Source organism: Delphinapterus leucas, chromosome 7 (genome assembly GCF_059928025.1).
Source record: "Delphinapterus leucas isolate spDelLeu-1000000601 "Yukka" chromosome 7, BTC_Dleu_Yukka2, whole genome shotgun sequence".
NCBI classification, from domain to species: domain Eukaryota; kingdom Metazoa; phylum Chordata; class Mammalia; order Artiodactyla; family Monodontidae; genus Delphinapterus; species Delphinapterus leucas.
Window position 1 is genome coordinate 1086685 of NC_143135.1, and position 15423 is coordinate 1102107.

The 15423-nt window shown below is 58.7% G+C and overlaps 1 protein-coding gene across 4 annotated transcripts in view; it reads right to left on the reverse strand.

Moving 5' to 3' along the window:
- Positions 1 to 15423, reverse strand: part of MOB2 (MOB kinase activator 2) — a 51559-nt gene that overhangs the window by 10450 nt on the left and 25686 nt on the right. The window contains exon 1 of one of the 4 annotated variants that reach the window (XM_022565289.3): positions 6294 to 7165. The exons of the other annotated variants lie outside the window; for them this stretch is intronic. Coding sequence (XP_022420997.2) covers positions 6294 to 6868 — 575 coding nt within the window. The 5' untranslated portion in view covers positions 6869 to 7165. Of the gene's footprint in view, positions 1 to 6293; positions 7166 to 15423 lie in introns of those variants that run through there. 4 annotated transcript variants of the gene reach the window in all.

The following is a 15423-nucleotide window of genomic DNA, read 5'->3' on the forward strand; positions in this document are numbered from 1 at the left end:
CCTGCTGCTCAGATGATCCAGCAGCCCGGCCTTACCGAGCACCCACTGTATGCCGACGCCCCAGGCCACCCCGCTGAGGCCTCCTGTCATCACGAGCTCATGGCTCACCCGCCTGACACCTGCCCGCTGGCCTGCGCTCTCTCCCAAGTAGTGCACGGTGCAGGTTCCAGGCAGAGACAGGAGTAGGCGTGAGCAGATGTTACAGAGATTTGATGAAATGACCACTTTTCACTAAATCTTTCTTGGTAAGGAAAACAGTTCTTTTCCATTAAAAACATGCTGTCATAGAGCACAGAATGGGCCTGTTATGGCTATTTTTACATGCACGAATACGTATTTTTGCAACGTCTTTGTTCTCCTACAGCGAGTGCCAGTACCTAACCCGTGAACCAAAGCTCTTTGGGGCTGAGGGAGCCTCAGCCCCACCTCGGCGGAGAAGGCGGCGGCCCCAGAACCAGCCTCCCGCCAGTTGCCCCCAAGGCCGGAGCCGGGGCCACGGTGTGTGCGGCCCAGGCAGGCCAAGGAGATGGCACATCCCCTAAGGAGGAAAACTGCCCAACAGAGTGGCCCAGAGCCTGCGGCCGGGACGCCAGCCCGAGTCACCGTGTCTGCCACAGGCCGGAGCCCGAGCTGGGCGAAGTGAGTGGTGTGCCGAGGGGCTGCCTTCCAGGCGCCGCCGCCCCACGTCAGCCAGTGTGGAGCAAGGCTGCTCTCTCCTGCACCTGTAGGCCCACGACGTTTCAAGGTTAAGACTGGGTTCTTGGGCCGGCGTGGGTTGAAAAACTGAAGGAAAAAACCCCTAAGAGCACGGATTAGTCTCTTGCTTCTTTTACTTGAATGACTGAAATCTTTAGTGGCAGACATCACAATTTCCAGAAAACAAACTGCAAATCAGTCACACTGTCCTGAGTCTCACTGACCAGAAGAGGCCACTTCCGGCTGTAGACTCTCAAGGAGGGATCACCTGGGACAGAGGATGATCGAGGGAGACTGAGGGCCGGCACAAAGTCCAGTGCGGCCTCCCACCCCAAGGGGCAGCCACAGGCCGGAGGGACGCTACCTTGCAGGGGAGGGTGGGCGGGCCGAGGACCTGGGCCCAGGGGCTGGGGCTCGCGGCTGGGTCCTACCAGCTCATACCCCCGTGGTCTTCAGTGCCCGCAGAAGGAGAGGCGCTCCCGTCGCTGCCTCCGGCGCCTGGGTGAAAACACTGCGGCCCCGCACAGGGCACAAACTAGACACTGCCGTCCTCTGTCCCAAGGGCTCTGTGTCCCTCCCACCCCCGCCAGCCCCGCTGAGGCCCACATTTGGCGGCGCGGGGGGTGTCACACGGGATGAAAGGTCTGCAGCTCCTGACCTTGCCGTTTTTTCCCTTCTGTTTTGAAAAGTTGCTAGTGGTTTATTTAAGAGAAACAGGAAGGAAAAATGCTCCCTGAATGCCAGGGAAATGTTTTCCCTTCAGCTTCTCACAGCAGATCTTTGCCTTAAAAGGCAATGTGTGCTTGGCCTCTGGGTGCAGCGCCGGCAGAGGCCAGTGCTGGGCAGGGGCCACAGTGTCCTGGGGACGGGCCCGGGTGGGTTGGAGCGTGGGTGTGAACACTGCACAAACACAACCACAAGCAGGGGGCACTCTGGGGGTCCCCACGGCGGGCAGGTGGGGCTGTTCACTGGGGACAAGTGTGGGCACGGGCTGTGGGGGCCCTGCAGCCGCTCCCAGTGTACACAGAGGGGGACAGGGCCCCAGAAGGGCTGAGGGCGGAGATGGGTGGGTGGGGTGCTTTCCTGACCCTGGGTCTGTGCTGCTGAGCCACGCGCCACCTGTCAGAAAGCCTGCACTCGCTTGGAAGGTCCCCGTGTCCACAGCCCCAAGCACACAGGATGCACCTCCAACCTCAAGCCAACTTCTGCTCTGGTCACCCCTGAGTGTCCATCCACTGGGCAGATTCCCAGCTATAAGCCCGGCCAGGCTTAACCGACCCCCTCGCCTGTGCTCCAAGCGTGTACCTGCCCGTCCCCCGCCACAGTGCACACCTGGCCTGGGCCAGCCACCTACTCGGAGCCTCAGTGTCTGGGTGTGGAGGCTGCCGCCACCACACGTGAGGGTGGGATGAGCGGGGGCCTGGGCTGTGAAGCCACTGCCAGACCCGCCTCCTCGCCCCGCGCTCAGGGAACACACGGCAGCAACAGCGGCCGGGTGGCCTTTACATGAGCGACCACGGGCAGAGCGGCAGCAGGAAGCGGCCTTCACGAAGGGGCGTCACGGGGCCTCGGGCACAGGCCTGCTCGGGGGTGCCATTGTGCTGAGGGTGTGGTGTCCTCGTGCCCACACATTCCTTCCAGGGAGACTGAGAGCCCCTCCGGCTGAGGGCACCCTCCATGTTTGGTTCTCAGAGGGGCGGGGGAGGCAGCCCCAGGAGGACCTGGGTTTCTGCTCCGTGCGACAGGCGTAGGGGGCTCTGGGCCATGATCTGTGTGGTCAGAGGCCTCCACCTCCTCGCCCCGCCTCACTCCTCTGTCGGCACCGGCCCTCCTACAACCAACAGGCAGGAACGCCCCGGGGCCCCCAGGCCCTGCCTCATCACCCAGCGCTGGCCTGGGGCCCCCAGACCCAGCACGGCTGGGAACGGCTCTCCTGCCAGGTCGGCCGGCCCGGACCTCTCTGCCCTGTCCTCTAGTCTTCCTTCACACCCTCCCCCAGGAGACGACGGCCATTGACCAGGTGGTGGCAGGACTGAGTGACAAGCCGGCCTGGGGCGAGGTCTGGGGATGTGGAAGGGCCTGCCACACCTGAGTGCCACCACCCCAAGTCCTGTCCTTTCTAGAGAGGTGAAGGCTCCTGGCCAAGACGCTCGGCCCCTTACAGCACAGAGTTTCAGACGACACGTGGTGACCTTGGAAGTGGGACAGGCTGCTGTGTGACATAGCAGCGGCACCCATCCTCGGTCCCCGAGGCCGTGTCGGCAGAGAGGACGGGACTCTCCGCCCAGAGGCACCAGGCTCCTAAACGGGCCCTGTCCAGCCTAGGCCCAGGCACCCCCTTACCAGCTAGGGCTCCCACAAATCCATGAAAGGGAAGGCTGGGCATGGCCCCGGTGTGGAGGGACAACTGTGGAACCCCTGGGCCGCGGGCAGGAGGGTGGACGCCAGGCCTCAGCCCACCCAAGGTCCGCCGCGCCCTCCTGGGAGAAAGAATACGGCTGTGGGCACACGCGGAGAACCCCCCCGTCTTACTGTGGGCTCTGAGGCCGAGTCCCACCCGGCCGACGCCAAACACCTGGGAGGGGCCGCGGCTCCGCAGGAAACACCTTCTGATGGTCTCCCCAGTGGATGCCCACACAGCCTCACCCCTCAGCCTCCCCTGCTCCTGAGGCCTTTACTGCGGGGGCGGGGGGGGTGCACGGTCCCCACACCCGAGGCATGGACCCAGCTGGGTCCCTCCGCCAATGTGCCTGGCCTGGCAGATTCCTGTCTACACGACCCCGCCCAAGGTCACTCCGCCCAGTCCCCTGGGATGGCCCCTCGGCTCAGTGTGGCTTGGGTACAGACACAGACGGCCATGCAGCCCAGCCCACCGGGTGAGACGGCTGAAGCGTGTGGGAGGGGTCCAGCCCAAGGAACGTGGATGCACCGCGGGCCCCGCCTGCACACAGCCCCGAGTGCTGGGGTGGGTGGCGGCCGAGGGAACCCACCGAACGCCGAAGGCCCACGCCTCGAGCTCAGTTCACTGTCTCCACCCAAAGGCAACTCGGCTGGCCCAGACTCCAGACCCCAGGCACGGCCATCCCTGGGGGCCACCACAAGGACGCCTTGGTTGGCACAGTCCTGCCCTCCAGGGAGTAGCAAGCAGCTTCCGGGTTTTACAAACAAATGAATCCTCCAGGCATCATTAGTGCTGGGCAAGGGGCCGGTGGTCTCCAGGCACAGAGCCGGCTTGGCTGCAGCCAGTGAGGTGGCGCTGGATCAGGGGACGAGACAGGCAGGTGGGGGAGGCTCCCCTCTCTCCTCAGGGCCCCGCCCGCACTGCTGTCCTCCCCCCCAGCACCCCCAGCCAGTGCCTGGCCCGCAGTGCTCCCCAGATGCTGGCACAGATGCCAGAGTGGCCAAGGTTCTCACCAGGAGGGGGATGCAGGGCAGATTCGGCAGGGGGCACCTGCAGGAAGTCAAGGGAGCCTGGAGGCCTGAAGGAGGGTGGGCAAGCCTGGAGGTGGGGCGGCCTGGAGTCAGCCTTGCGGGACAGAGGGGGTCGAAGGTCTGGGGTGGGGAGTGGGGTTATGAGGCTCCTGCAGATGTGTGAATGTGGACTCAGAGTAAAACACAGATGCCGGGAAGGTCCCACAGGAAGGCCCCATGGAACACTGGGCGGTGCCACAGGTGGTCTTAGAAAGGAGGAGCCCACAAACAGGGATGCCCACCCTCCCAAGCCCCCAAGTTCTATGCAGTGGGACTGGGAAAACCGCACTCTGACACTTAGAGACACCCCCCCACCCCACCCTGCCGCCTGGACCATGTTCTCACAGGTCCTAACCGGCCCTGGTGACCAGCCCCTTCCCAGAGCAGAAACTCAGAGGCTGAGGGCTGGGAAGACCCCCACAGAACGCCTGTCAAATCCCCACGGGCTGCACGAGGCAGATGCTGTGGAGAGAGACACGCAGGTCAGCAGGTCACCTCTCGGTTTAACAGCCTGGCAGTCAGCACCCGAACAAAGAACACTTTCACAGCCTTGTGTCCCCTACAAAATAAGAGGCCCGTTTTCACAGCCGTGCGTCCCCTACAAAATAAGAGGCCCGTTGAGAGGGAAGCCACCGGGGCAGACGAGCGAGGGCTGCTGACACCCGAGACCCACCGTCCATGCACATCAGGTGCTCGGGGCACTGCTCCGTCCAGAACCGCAGCCACGAGGCGGCCACGCTGCCCAGAGCCCGCATCCTCCCCTACCCGTGAGCTAATAAGCTGCTCTTCTTCTAACACCTGGCTGGACCGCCACCTTCACTGGGAAGTCTTCTCGGATCCCCCAGGGGGACGGCCTTGGCCTCCTTCTCGCAGACAGCTCAGAGGGCTGGCCCTGCCTTCCTGTCCTCCGTGGAGCCTGTTTCGGCGTCCGGGCCCCTCCCACCATGCCATGTGCACACAGGCACGCACCGGCCCCCACTCGCTGTGGGGACGTCACCGTTCCTGATCTGAACCAACGACCTGGAGGGGGCACTGCCAGCTTGCCCCACACCCTTACATCGCAGGGCAGACTCCCCGTGAGTCCTCCCTGGGTGGCAGAGGGCGGCCCCTGTGGGAGAGGAGGGTGCAAACCATAGGAAGCCGGAGACACAGGTCATAGAGCTCACTGCTGGTCCCACCACCAGCCACACTTGGCCCTCACCCCAGACCCTGACCAAGAGGCCTGCTTAGCTTGGTTGCAATTAAAGACAGGATTAGAAAAGCAAAAGATACTTTCACTTAAAAGTTACGACCCACCCAAATTACAGGCAAATACAAGATTATTACGTTGAAGGAAACCTGATTTCAGTCTAAACTGTGACACATCCTGGGTGAGGAGGGACAGCGCTCCTGACCCCGCCAGGAGCCTACCCTGGGCCCCCTCCCCTCCCCGCTGGGCTGAGCCGGGCCCCCCAGTGCTCTCCCGAATGCCTGAAACAGACACTTCCACCCTGAGACAGAAGAGGCGCTGGAGTTTCTCCAAACCCCTCGTGTGGGACACCGGAGGCTCTGCTGCAGGAGGTCAGAAAAAGAGGTGAGAAAAGAGGTCAGAACCTGCTTTTCTGGTAACGCCCCTACAGCAGACAAGGCCCAGGGCAGTTCTCTAGATAAGGCCGCTGGTGGACAGACTCTGGTCATCCTGCCCAGGGACCAGAGGCCAGACGCCGGGGGCAGCGAAGGCTCTGTCCAGCAGGCTCGGGAGGGCACGAGGCAGGTCTGCTGCGGTCTGAGACGTGGTTCATCAGAAAGACGGACACCGGTCATGGGCGCCCCCTGTTCTTACCCAGACCCTCTGGGCCAGACACTTCCCTTTCAGGCCCCCCCCCCCCGCCCAAACAGCAGGAAGCGCAGGACTCTAAGGAGAACCTCACGCCAAACAAAGTTCTGACCGTGTCCAGCTGGTTCCCAGGCATCCACAGGTGGGGCCGTGCCTGCCCGGGGCCCATCAGCCCCCCAGTCCCACCGGAGGGGTCTGCACACCACGGCAGCTTGACCCAGAGGACAACTACGGCCACTCCTCCCGAGATTGAGCCCTGGGGCAGGGACTAGGGACAGTCACACAGCCCCGCCGTCCCTGCCACGTTCACCTGAGCACTTTGCCGACTGCTTGAAGCACCATCTTGCAGCTGAGCCCAGTCTTTGGGGGCTGGCTGAGCAGAGCCCGGTCTGTGGGGACACTGCTGTGGTCTCCCAGCATGATGGGCAGCGCGGAAGCAGGCTGGGAAAGTGGGAGCCCCGGCACCGGCGCTGCTCCCCGCCGCCCTGCCCTCCGAGCAGCCCTGACTCGCCCTGACTCGGAGCCAGCCACGCCAGCCAATGAGGACAGCGGGGGAGGAAGACGGGCTCTGGCCGGGCAGGGACAAACAGCTGCTCCTTTTACAGGCGGAGGCCGGCCAAGTCTGGTTACACGAGGGAGTGTCTCAATCGCCTTTTCAAAGTGGCGCCGTGCGGGCGCAGCGTGGGGCGAGGCCACTGCCGAGGGGACAGGCATAGCCCACAGACAGGACCCGTCAGTGAGGCCCCGCCGTGGCACGAGGGCCCTTCCGATGTGGCCGGGAAAGCTCTCTGAGCAGGCGGGGCTGGGCGGGCGCCCCAGCTGGGCTGCAGGGAACGGCTGAGCATGCACCTGCAGAGTGCAGACGCGGGCGTGTGGTGTCTGCATCCACAGCCTTGGGAAGACAAGGCCGGGGCGCCCCAAGCAGGAGCCGAGCTGGCGTAGGCAGTGGGCGGTGGAGACCCCAACGGACACGGCCAGAGGCCTCCCAAGGGGGCACAAGAAGCTGTGTGGCCGAGGCCTCCTTTACAGCTGGGCCCCACAGGAGACCACCAGGGACTGCAGAAGCAAGCGTGTGAAAGAGGACGATGCTCTCCGCAGCCCTCATCTCTGGCTGACCATGGCGACAGCTTGCTGCCGATGGGGGCAGCACGGCCACGCTTGTCCAGAAGCCCCGTCCAGCGGCAGCACAGCACCCCGGCCTCAGCCCAGGCTTCTGTCCCCGACGCTGTGTCCCACAGAGGGCCCGGCCAACCATCCGTCCAGGCTCAGGCCAGCTCTGTGCGGCGGCAACTCCAAAGCCACCGAGAGGACTACCTGACGTGTAGTAGGGCAGGCTGACTGCCCGGGCAAAGCTGGGGACGCCGACAGAGCCCCAGCTGCACGTGAGGACCAGGGCAGGAACCCAGGCACCGCGCTCACCCAGTGAGCGAGTGAGACTTGGAGGCCCTGGGTTGGGAGGACACAGCCTCCGGGCAGTTGGAATAACTGAGCAGAAGGTGCCTCTAGGCTCATCTTGTTATATTCCCTGCCCTGGTCCCACAGCTAGCCACTCTTCTTCAAGAAGCCCTGGGTCCCTCTATTGGAGAAAATTAAAGACCGAGACCTGGGACTTCCCTGGTGGTGCAGTGGTTAAGAATCCGCCTGCCAATGCAGGGGACCACGGGTTCGAGCCCTGGTCTGGGAAGATCCCACATGCCGCGGAGCAACTAAGCCCGTGCGCCACAACTACTGAGCCTGCGCTCTAGAGCCCGCAAGCCACAACTACTGAGCCCGTGTGCCACAACTACGGAAGCCTGCGTACCTAGAGCCCGTGCTCTGCAACAAAGAGAAGCCATTGCAACGAGAAGCTGGTGCACCGCAACAAGGAGTAGCCCCCGCTCGCCCCAACTACAGAAAGCCCATGCACAGCAATGAAGACCCAACACAGCCAAAAATAAATAAATTTTAAAAAATAAAATGAATAAATAAAGACTGAGAACTGACCTGGTCATCCCACTGCTGCTGGGATGTCACTTTCCTAGACTCTCTCAGCTGACAGAGCAAGGAGACGGGTGTGCGTGCCAATCTATATGTTTACATCCCCACTCACGTGTACACTGCAACCACATTAGGCTAGACGTGAGTTCATCCTGACGCCTCCATCTCTGATCCAACCCCCGGGGATCATTCCGACCTCCCCCACTGATGGTGATAAACCTGGAGGTTCTGAGTGGCTTTGTGAAACCACAGAAGAAGAGGCTCCCGTGTTGTGAAGGCAGCAAAGCCATCGGGCCCAGAACCCTAGTTGAAGGTGCAGGAAAATTTGGTGCACTTAAGAGCAAGTGGGAAAAGCTACAAGGTTGAGTCCAACGAAAACAGAAAAGAATAAGGAAGAGTAATAACTAGAACACTCCAAAAACACACACACAAAACAGATGAAAACTGTACCTTGATAAACTGGAATTTGAAAACCTCAGAAATAAAGTGATTTAAAGAAAGATTTGAGGGCTTCCCTGGTGGCGCAGTGGTTGAGAGTCCGCCTGCCGATGCAGGGGACACGGGTTTGTGCCCTGGTCCGGGAGGATCCCACATGCCGCAGAGTGGCTGGGCCCATGAGCCATGGCTGCTGAGCCTGCGTGTCCGGAGCCTGTGCTCCGCAACGGGAGAGGCCACAACAGTGAGAGGCCTGCGTACCGCAAAAAAAAAAAAAAAGAAAGATTTGAAAAGAGAGACAAAAGAACTCAAAGTAAGAACCACAAATGAAAGTTACTGAAATGAAGTCTAGACTAGAAGAAACAGCAAGGCAGTGCCATGGGAAACAGAAGATGGAAGGGGATTTGGCCAACCACTGAGCTGAGGGCCACAGGTTGGAGAAGAGCAGCTACAGGAGCTGTGAGCCCAAGCAGCTTGCATCCCGTATCCTGAGATGTTACTAAATTCACCTTTTTTCTTTAGCTCTAGCAGACTTTTTGCAGTTTCCTATAATTTTATAAGTATATATGACCCTGTTATTTCCCAAACAAACTACCTCTTCCTTTCCAATACTTATTTATTTCTTTTTTTTCTTCTCTCTCTCTCTCTCTCTCTCTCTTTTTTTTGCCTCATGGCACAGCTAAGACCATCAGCACAGTGCTGAACAGAAGTCGTGAGAGAGAGCATCCTTGCCTGGTTCGTGATCGCAGGGCAAGATGTTCAGTCTAGTCTTTCAATTGAACATTTGATATGAGCTCTAGATTTTTTCCGGGTGCCCTTTACCACTTGAGAACATTCCCTTCTATTCCTGGTTTGCTGATTGCTTACGTGAATATTTTGTCATGCACTGTTTCTACATCTAATTGAGATTTTTTTCTCCTTTATTCTGTTAATGTGGTGAATTATACTGACTGATTTTCAAAGGTCAGCTAAGCTTAGACTTCTGGGAAAACACCCTCTCTGGGTTATGACCTGTTATTCTTTTTATGTATTTTTGCCGGATTCGCTTTGCTAATACTTTCTTAGGCAGTTTTACATCTGTGTTCACGGAGGACAGTGCTCTGCAATTGTCCTTTTCTTGTTAGGTCCTTGTCTTATTTTAGCCTCACTGAATTAGTTAAGTAGTATTTCCTCCTCTATGTTCTGAAAAAGCATGTGTAAGAATGTCTGCAGTTTTCCCAGTGAGGGGTGCTCTTGGTGTCTTGTGGGTGGAGGCCCCACACAAAGACCCGTCCTGCCCCAGCATCAACAGTGCTGTGCAGGCGGCAGACGCTCCGCGAGGGGCGTGCAGCTCACGTGCTCCTGCACCCACAAGGCCTCCACACAGTTACACGGCTGCTTCTCTACCTGCTCCTGGGCCAGCATCACCAGCATCACCTGGGAGCCTGTCGGAAATGCCAGTTCTCAGGCTCCCCAGCCCGGCTGACCGGAAACTCTGCAGAAAAGCCGGAATGTGGGTGAAGAAGCTCTCCAGGCGAACCTGACACACGCGACGCTCTAAGGACACCTGCTGAGGGCGGTGTGAGCACCAAGCACATCCCACCTGGAGAGCCAACCCTGCATGACAGGAGCACCAGACACGACGTAACTCAGAAGATGCAAGAGGAAGGGGAGCGGCAGGGGTTTCCAGCTAATTTCAACACTGCTCCTGTGAGGGAACCAAGAGACAACAGCCAAAAGACGGCAGGACTGAGGGCTTCACAAAGGCAGCTGCTTGAAAAAACAAACATTTCTAAATACTCTTTTTATTGTAGCAAAATACACGACATAAAATTTACTGTTGCAACCATTTTTAGGTGCACGGCTCAGGGGCATAAAGTATATTATTCACTGCTGTGCAACCATCACCCCCATCCACCTCCAGAACTTCCCCATCCTCCCAAATGGACACTCTGTCCCCATTAAATACTCACTCCCCTCCCCTCCCCCAACGCTGGGCACCCACCATCTACTTCCTGTCTCTATGGATGTGACTCCTCTAGGGACCTCACGTGAGTGGAATCAGACAGGATTTGTCCTTCTGTTTCTGGCTTATCTCACTGAGCATAATGTCCCCAAGGCTCATCCATGTTGTAGCCTGTGCACCTTTTAAACCAGAAAGCCCTTAAAACTGCCAGTTGGGACGTCTACTCCCAGTCGAGAGGGAGTAATGAGGACCGGTTTTTACCTCCTGCTTCAAACAACAGGACACTGGACAAATGTATGACAGTTTTCAAGACACTGGACGTCAGGCAACAGAGCGCGGTGATCCCTGCAAGACGGGAACCGGCGAGGGGACGCTGCAGTGGCCTGCTCCCGCCTGGATGGATCGGCATGGTGGGAAGGGGACCCAGGAGGGCCCCGAGGGATCCCAGTTGAGGCGTCTCAGCGGGGAGTCTGAGAGGCCAAACAGCCAGAGGTCAGGGGGCAGCGCCCCAGGGGGACAGGACACTGAGCGGAAAGCGCTGCAGAGAGAACTCGGCAGACGTGCTGAGGGGGCCCGCGGGGTCCCTGGCTGAGCTCGGGACAGGGCACATGTACAAGGAACTGCTGCGGGAGGGACAAGCCACCCAGAAGGATCTGCAGGACCCTCCTCAAGGTTCGCATGGGCCCAAAAAGAGCTCCTTCCCCACCAGCCAGAGTGGCACCAGGTGGAGACCTCCAGAGGTTCTGTGTCAGTGGTGAGAAAAACCAGCCTGAAACGAAACATCGCCATAATCCCACCAACACAGAACAAACACAAGAACTGAAAAGACTCAATCGTTTCCAACTGAGTCCAAGGAACACAGACACACAAAAATACCCAGCACCGAACAAGGCAAAGACCCCAAGGCCTTGCATCCAAACAACCTCAGGAAAGGAAGAAAACAATCCATTACTAGGAATCAAAGCAATCGATCAAAAAGGACCCCAAAATGGCTCAATGACACAGTCAGAAGACAATGGTGTTAAAAAGTCACCATGACTGTATCCCATCTGTTCCAGAGACAGGAGAAACACTGGACACGTGATAAGGAGATTTAAAAAAAAAAGTGGTTTTTTTTTTTTTTTTGAAGATCTAAATTGAACTTGTAGATATGGAAACTAAAATATCTGAGACAAAAGGTACCCTGGGGACGTCCCTGGGGGCGCAGTGGTTAAGAATCTGCCTGCCAACGCAGGGGACACGGGTTCGAGTCCTGGTCCAGGAAATCCCACATGCCGTGGAGCAGCTAAGCCTGTGCGCCACAACTACTGAAGCCCATGCACCTAGAGCCCGTGCTCCGCAACAAGAGAAGCCACCGCAATGAGAAGCCCGTGCACCACAACCAAGAGTAGCCTACGCTCGCCGCAACTAGAGAAAGCCTGCGCACAGCAACGAAGACCCAACTCAGCCAAAAATAAAATAAATAAATAAATTTATATTTTTTTTAAAAATTGGGGGAAAAACTAGCGTTTTTAAAAACAAAATAAAGTGGTGTGTGTATGTATTTGTATGTGTGTGAGTCGTGTATACATGTGTGTACATGCGAATGGGTATGAATGTGTGAGCTGTGTGTCTATGCAAGCGTGTGTTGTGTGTGCTGTGAGTGTATGTGTGTACTTACAAGCATGTGTGTGAGGTATGTGCATCTACGTGGTAAGTCTGTGTTGTGAGTGTATGTGCGTGTTTATGAGCACACGTGTGAGTTGCGAGTACGGCTGCTGGGCAATGGTGCCCTTTCTTCCCACCCTTCCTCCCCTGGCCACCCGCAGTGCCCCTGCCCCCCACCCCAGGCTTGCCCCGCCGGCCCCTGACGGCACTGTGAACAAGCTCGTGCAGCTGGGGGCCATGGCCCTCCCACTCCTTCACAGGTACGTGGCTGGTGTCAGAATGCGTCTCTCCTCGCCCTCCCAGTTGCACCTCTTTTACACGCATGAGCTCCAGTAAAGGAGGCAGACACAGACTCAGGTGTTCACGTCCACCCGGGCACCCTGCCTGCCTGCCCCTGACCCCTCCAGGAGGCCAGCCCCAGACACGCAGAAAGGGCCACGTGCCAAACTGGGAATTCTGTTCGGAAGCAGCGGGAACGAACGCTCAGTCCTTGCACGTAACAGAGCAAGTCGCCAAGGGCACAGTCCACGGAAGGTGACGGGGAGCTGGACAGCGTCAACAGTAACAATGTTTGTACCCCAAGAGACACTAGTAAGAAAATGGAAAGACAAGCCACAGACTGGGAGAGGAGGTCTGCAAATCACACACTGATATAGGACTTCTGTCCCCAACAGACAAAGCACTCTCAAAATGCAACTGAAAAATGGACAAGAGACTGTAATAGACATTTCCCCAGAGAAGCTACACCCCACACCCACCAGGACGGCCGAAGTCCGGCCACGGAGGCTAACAAGGGCTGAGCGGGACGTGCAGAAACCAGAGCCGCTGGAGTGGGTGGAGAGGACAGGGCGAAAGTCTTCCAGAGCCACACATGCCCTTCCCCAGCCATCCAGCAACTCTTCTCCTTTCTGCAGCAAGGACGAAGGCGTCGGGCACACGAAGACGCTGTCAGTGCCCACAGCAGCGCGATTCATGATCTGCGAACACGTGGGAAACAGCGGAGATGGGCTCCGGCTGAGCCAACTGTATTATTTGTGAAAGAGCCCAATTCTCAGCCACAGAAGGAAGAAAGTGCAGTACACACAAGCACCGGGGTGAGCCTCAAGGCAGCTCAGAAGGGGCAGAGCCCACACGCCAGACACTCGGGGATCCCTCTAGATGGATTTCAGCCAGAACAGAAGGCAGGCGGCAGGTCAGTGGTTGCCAAGGCCCAAGGGCGTGTTGAGGGGACGTCCAATGTTCTATACTGTCCCTGTGGGTGGGCAGAGGCTACGCACCTCTGCTGAAATTCAACAAAGCTTAGGTTCCAGGTTCAGTGGGATGTAAATTACACCTCCGTAAAAGCTGACCAGAGGCAAACACACCACACACCAACAAGGGAGCAGGAGCTCCTGCCGGCGCTCCAGCAGTGAGTCCCGCAGGCCTGTGGAGAGTGAAAGAAGCCACCGCCCACAGGGTCACTGGCTCGGGATTCCATTCACAGAACACCCAAGCGCAACCAGGCGCCAGATGTCAGGCCGGGACAGGAGGGTCGCAGGGCCTCTGCGTGCTGCCTCCTTTCCGGTTCTGTGACATGGGCAGGGCGTGGTGCGCTAACCTGAAACCCGCGCACACACGTGCACTCAGAGTTGTGCTTTCTCTGCATGTGTTATGTTGCAATGAATGATTCACTGTAGAAACACAGGAAAGAAAAAGAAGACAACTGTGTTGGGATGTCTTATTTCTACACTGGACGGCACTTACCGGGCTGACTACCACTTTCTCAACTCCGTTTTGTAGGACTGATCCATTTCACGGTAACAAATAGCTTCGTCTATGTTTTCAAAAATGAAAAAGTAGGCAAAGGTTTTAGGGGACTGGAACGGCCACACAGAGGCTATCTTCTCACAGGCCTGCCCTGTCTCTCTCCTCAGCACCAGGAGCGCACCGGCCTGCAGACAGTGTCCGCCCCTCCCCCCGCAGGCTCCTGAGCCCATCCCCCACTGCCACCCACCCACGCTGGGGCCACATCCAGATGCCCCAAAGAGCCTAGCCAGCTGGTGCCCTGGAGTATGGGAAAACTGCTGGGGTCAAGTCACTGTTCTCATGAGTGGAAAGGTCCCGGGAGTGACTGAAAAAGGTGCTTCTGTGACTTCAGTCAGAAGTGCTGGGACGCCTTGCCAATGTCGCAGCCAATGCTACCCCATGGCGTCGCCACTCTGCGGGGTCACCACTCCATGGGGTAACCACGCTGGATCTCAGAGGGGAAAACTAGAGTTCCACTCCAAGAAACCAGCTTGGGACCAATGGAAGAGCACTCAGGACACACGCGGCAGTGGTGGGAGAGGCAGGAGTGGAAGGGTTTCTGCAGCGACACCCTCTGGTGCAGGGACAGAGGTCTTCACCCCACACCACCCAGGGGACAGAGGAGGAAGGAGAAGCCCCTCCCACAGCTGGCTGAGGCCATCTCCTCACCTCCCCCTGCTCGCGAGTGGACCTGCTACATCCCGAGCCGGGTGGCAAGAGCCTCGCTCTGCTTCCCGAGACCGCGCTGGCCCGGGAGCCCCGTGCACGTGCACCAGCAACGACAGACAGGAAATGACCTCCCGGAATCCCAACTCCTGGGCCTCGGTGCCCCAACTCCATTCCTGTGGCCTCCCCGAGGGCTCCAATGACTTCCCAGTGTTCACTCACTTGAACCCTGACGTCCCCATCCCACAGTGGAGGAAACGGAGGCACAGCCGAGGCAAAGTCCAGATCTGACACAGGCCACCTGCTCCAGACCCTCTGCTCTTAACACCAACCCCCTCCCCCGAGGGGACAGGCACCTTTGGAAGGGAAGGAAGCTTATTTCTATGCCTGGCTAAAGCTCAGCTGCCCCGGCAGAACGCAGGGCCCTCGGCGGCTCGTCACAAACAGCCCAGGCAGCTGCTCAGGAGGCAGGTGGGTGAGCCCGACTTCAAGGGCCGGATCCCCGCCTCCCACTCAGCCCTGCTCGGCAGAGGAAGCGGCTGCAGTTAGAAGCCCCAAATCCACCACCGCTCCCGGGAAACTGCCAACACGCCTCACACCAGAGAGGAGAAAGGGCTGCTGTACCTTCTCCCCTCTGGCGTGAGAAAGCCCCTGCTGGGCTCGCCCCTTCCAAGCCTGAGTGCGGCTAGGTCTGCTGGTGCTGGGGGAGAACGGGGCCGGGCTCCGGCCCATCGCCCTCCAGGGCTAACCCTACATCCCTCACACACCTGTCCAACACCCCTGCACAGCACCCTGTGGGGTCAGGGTGGAGGTCAAGTGCCAGCCTGGAGCCCGGCTGCCAGGGTGAGCGTGGAAACGCCCAGATGCTGGAGCAGGGCGGAGGCCAGGCAGGAAGAGCGCCTGGAAAGGGAAGGGGGGAGGCAGGCTGCACCCCTGCAGGGCTCAGGGCCAGGAGAGCAGCACAAAGTTACAAGGCAGAGAAATG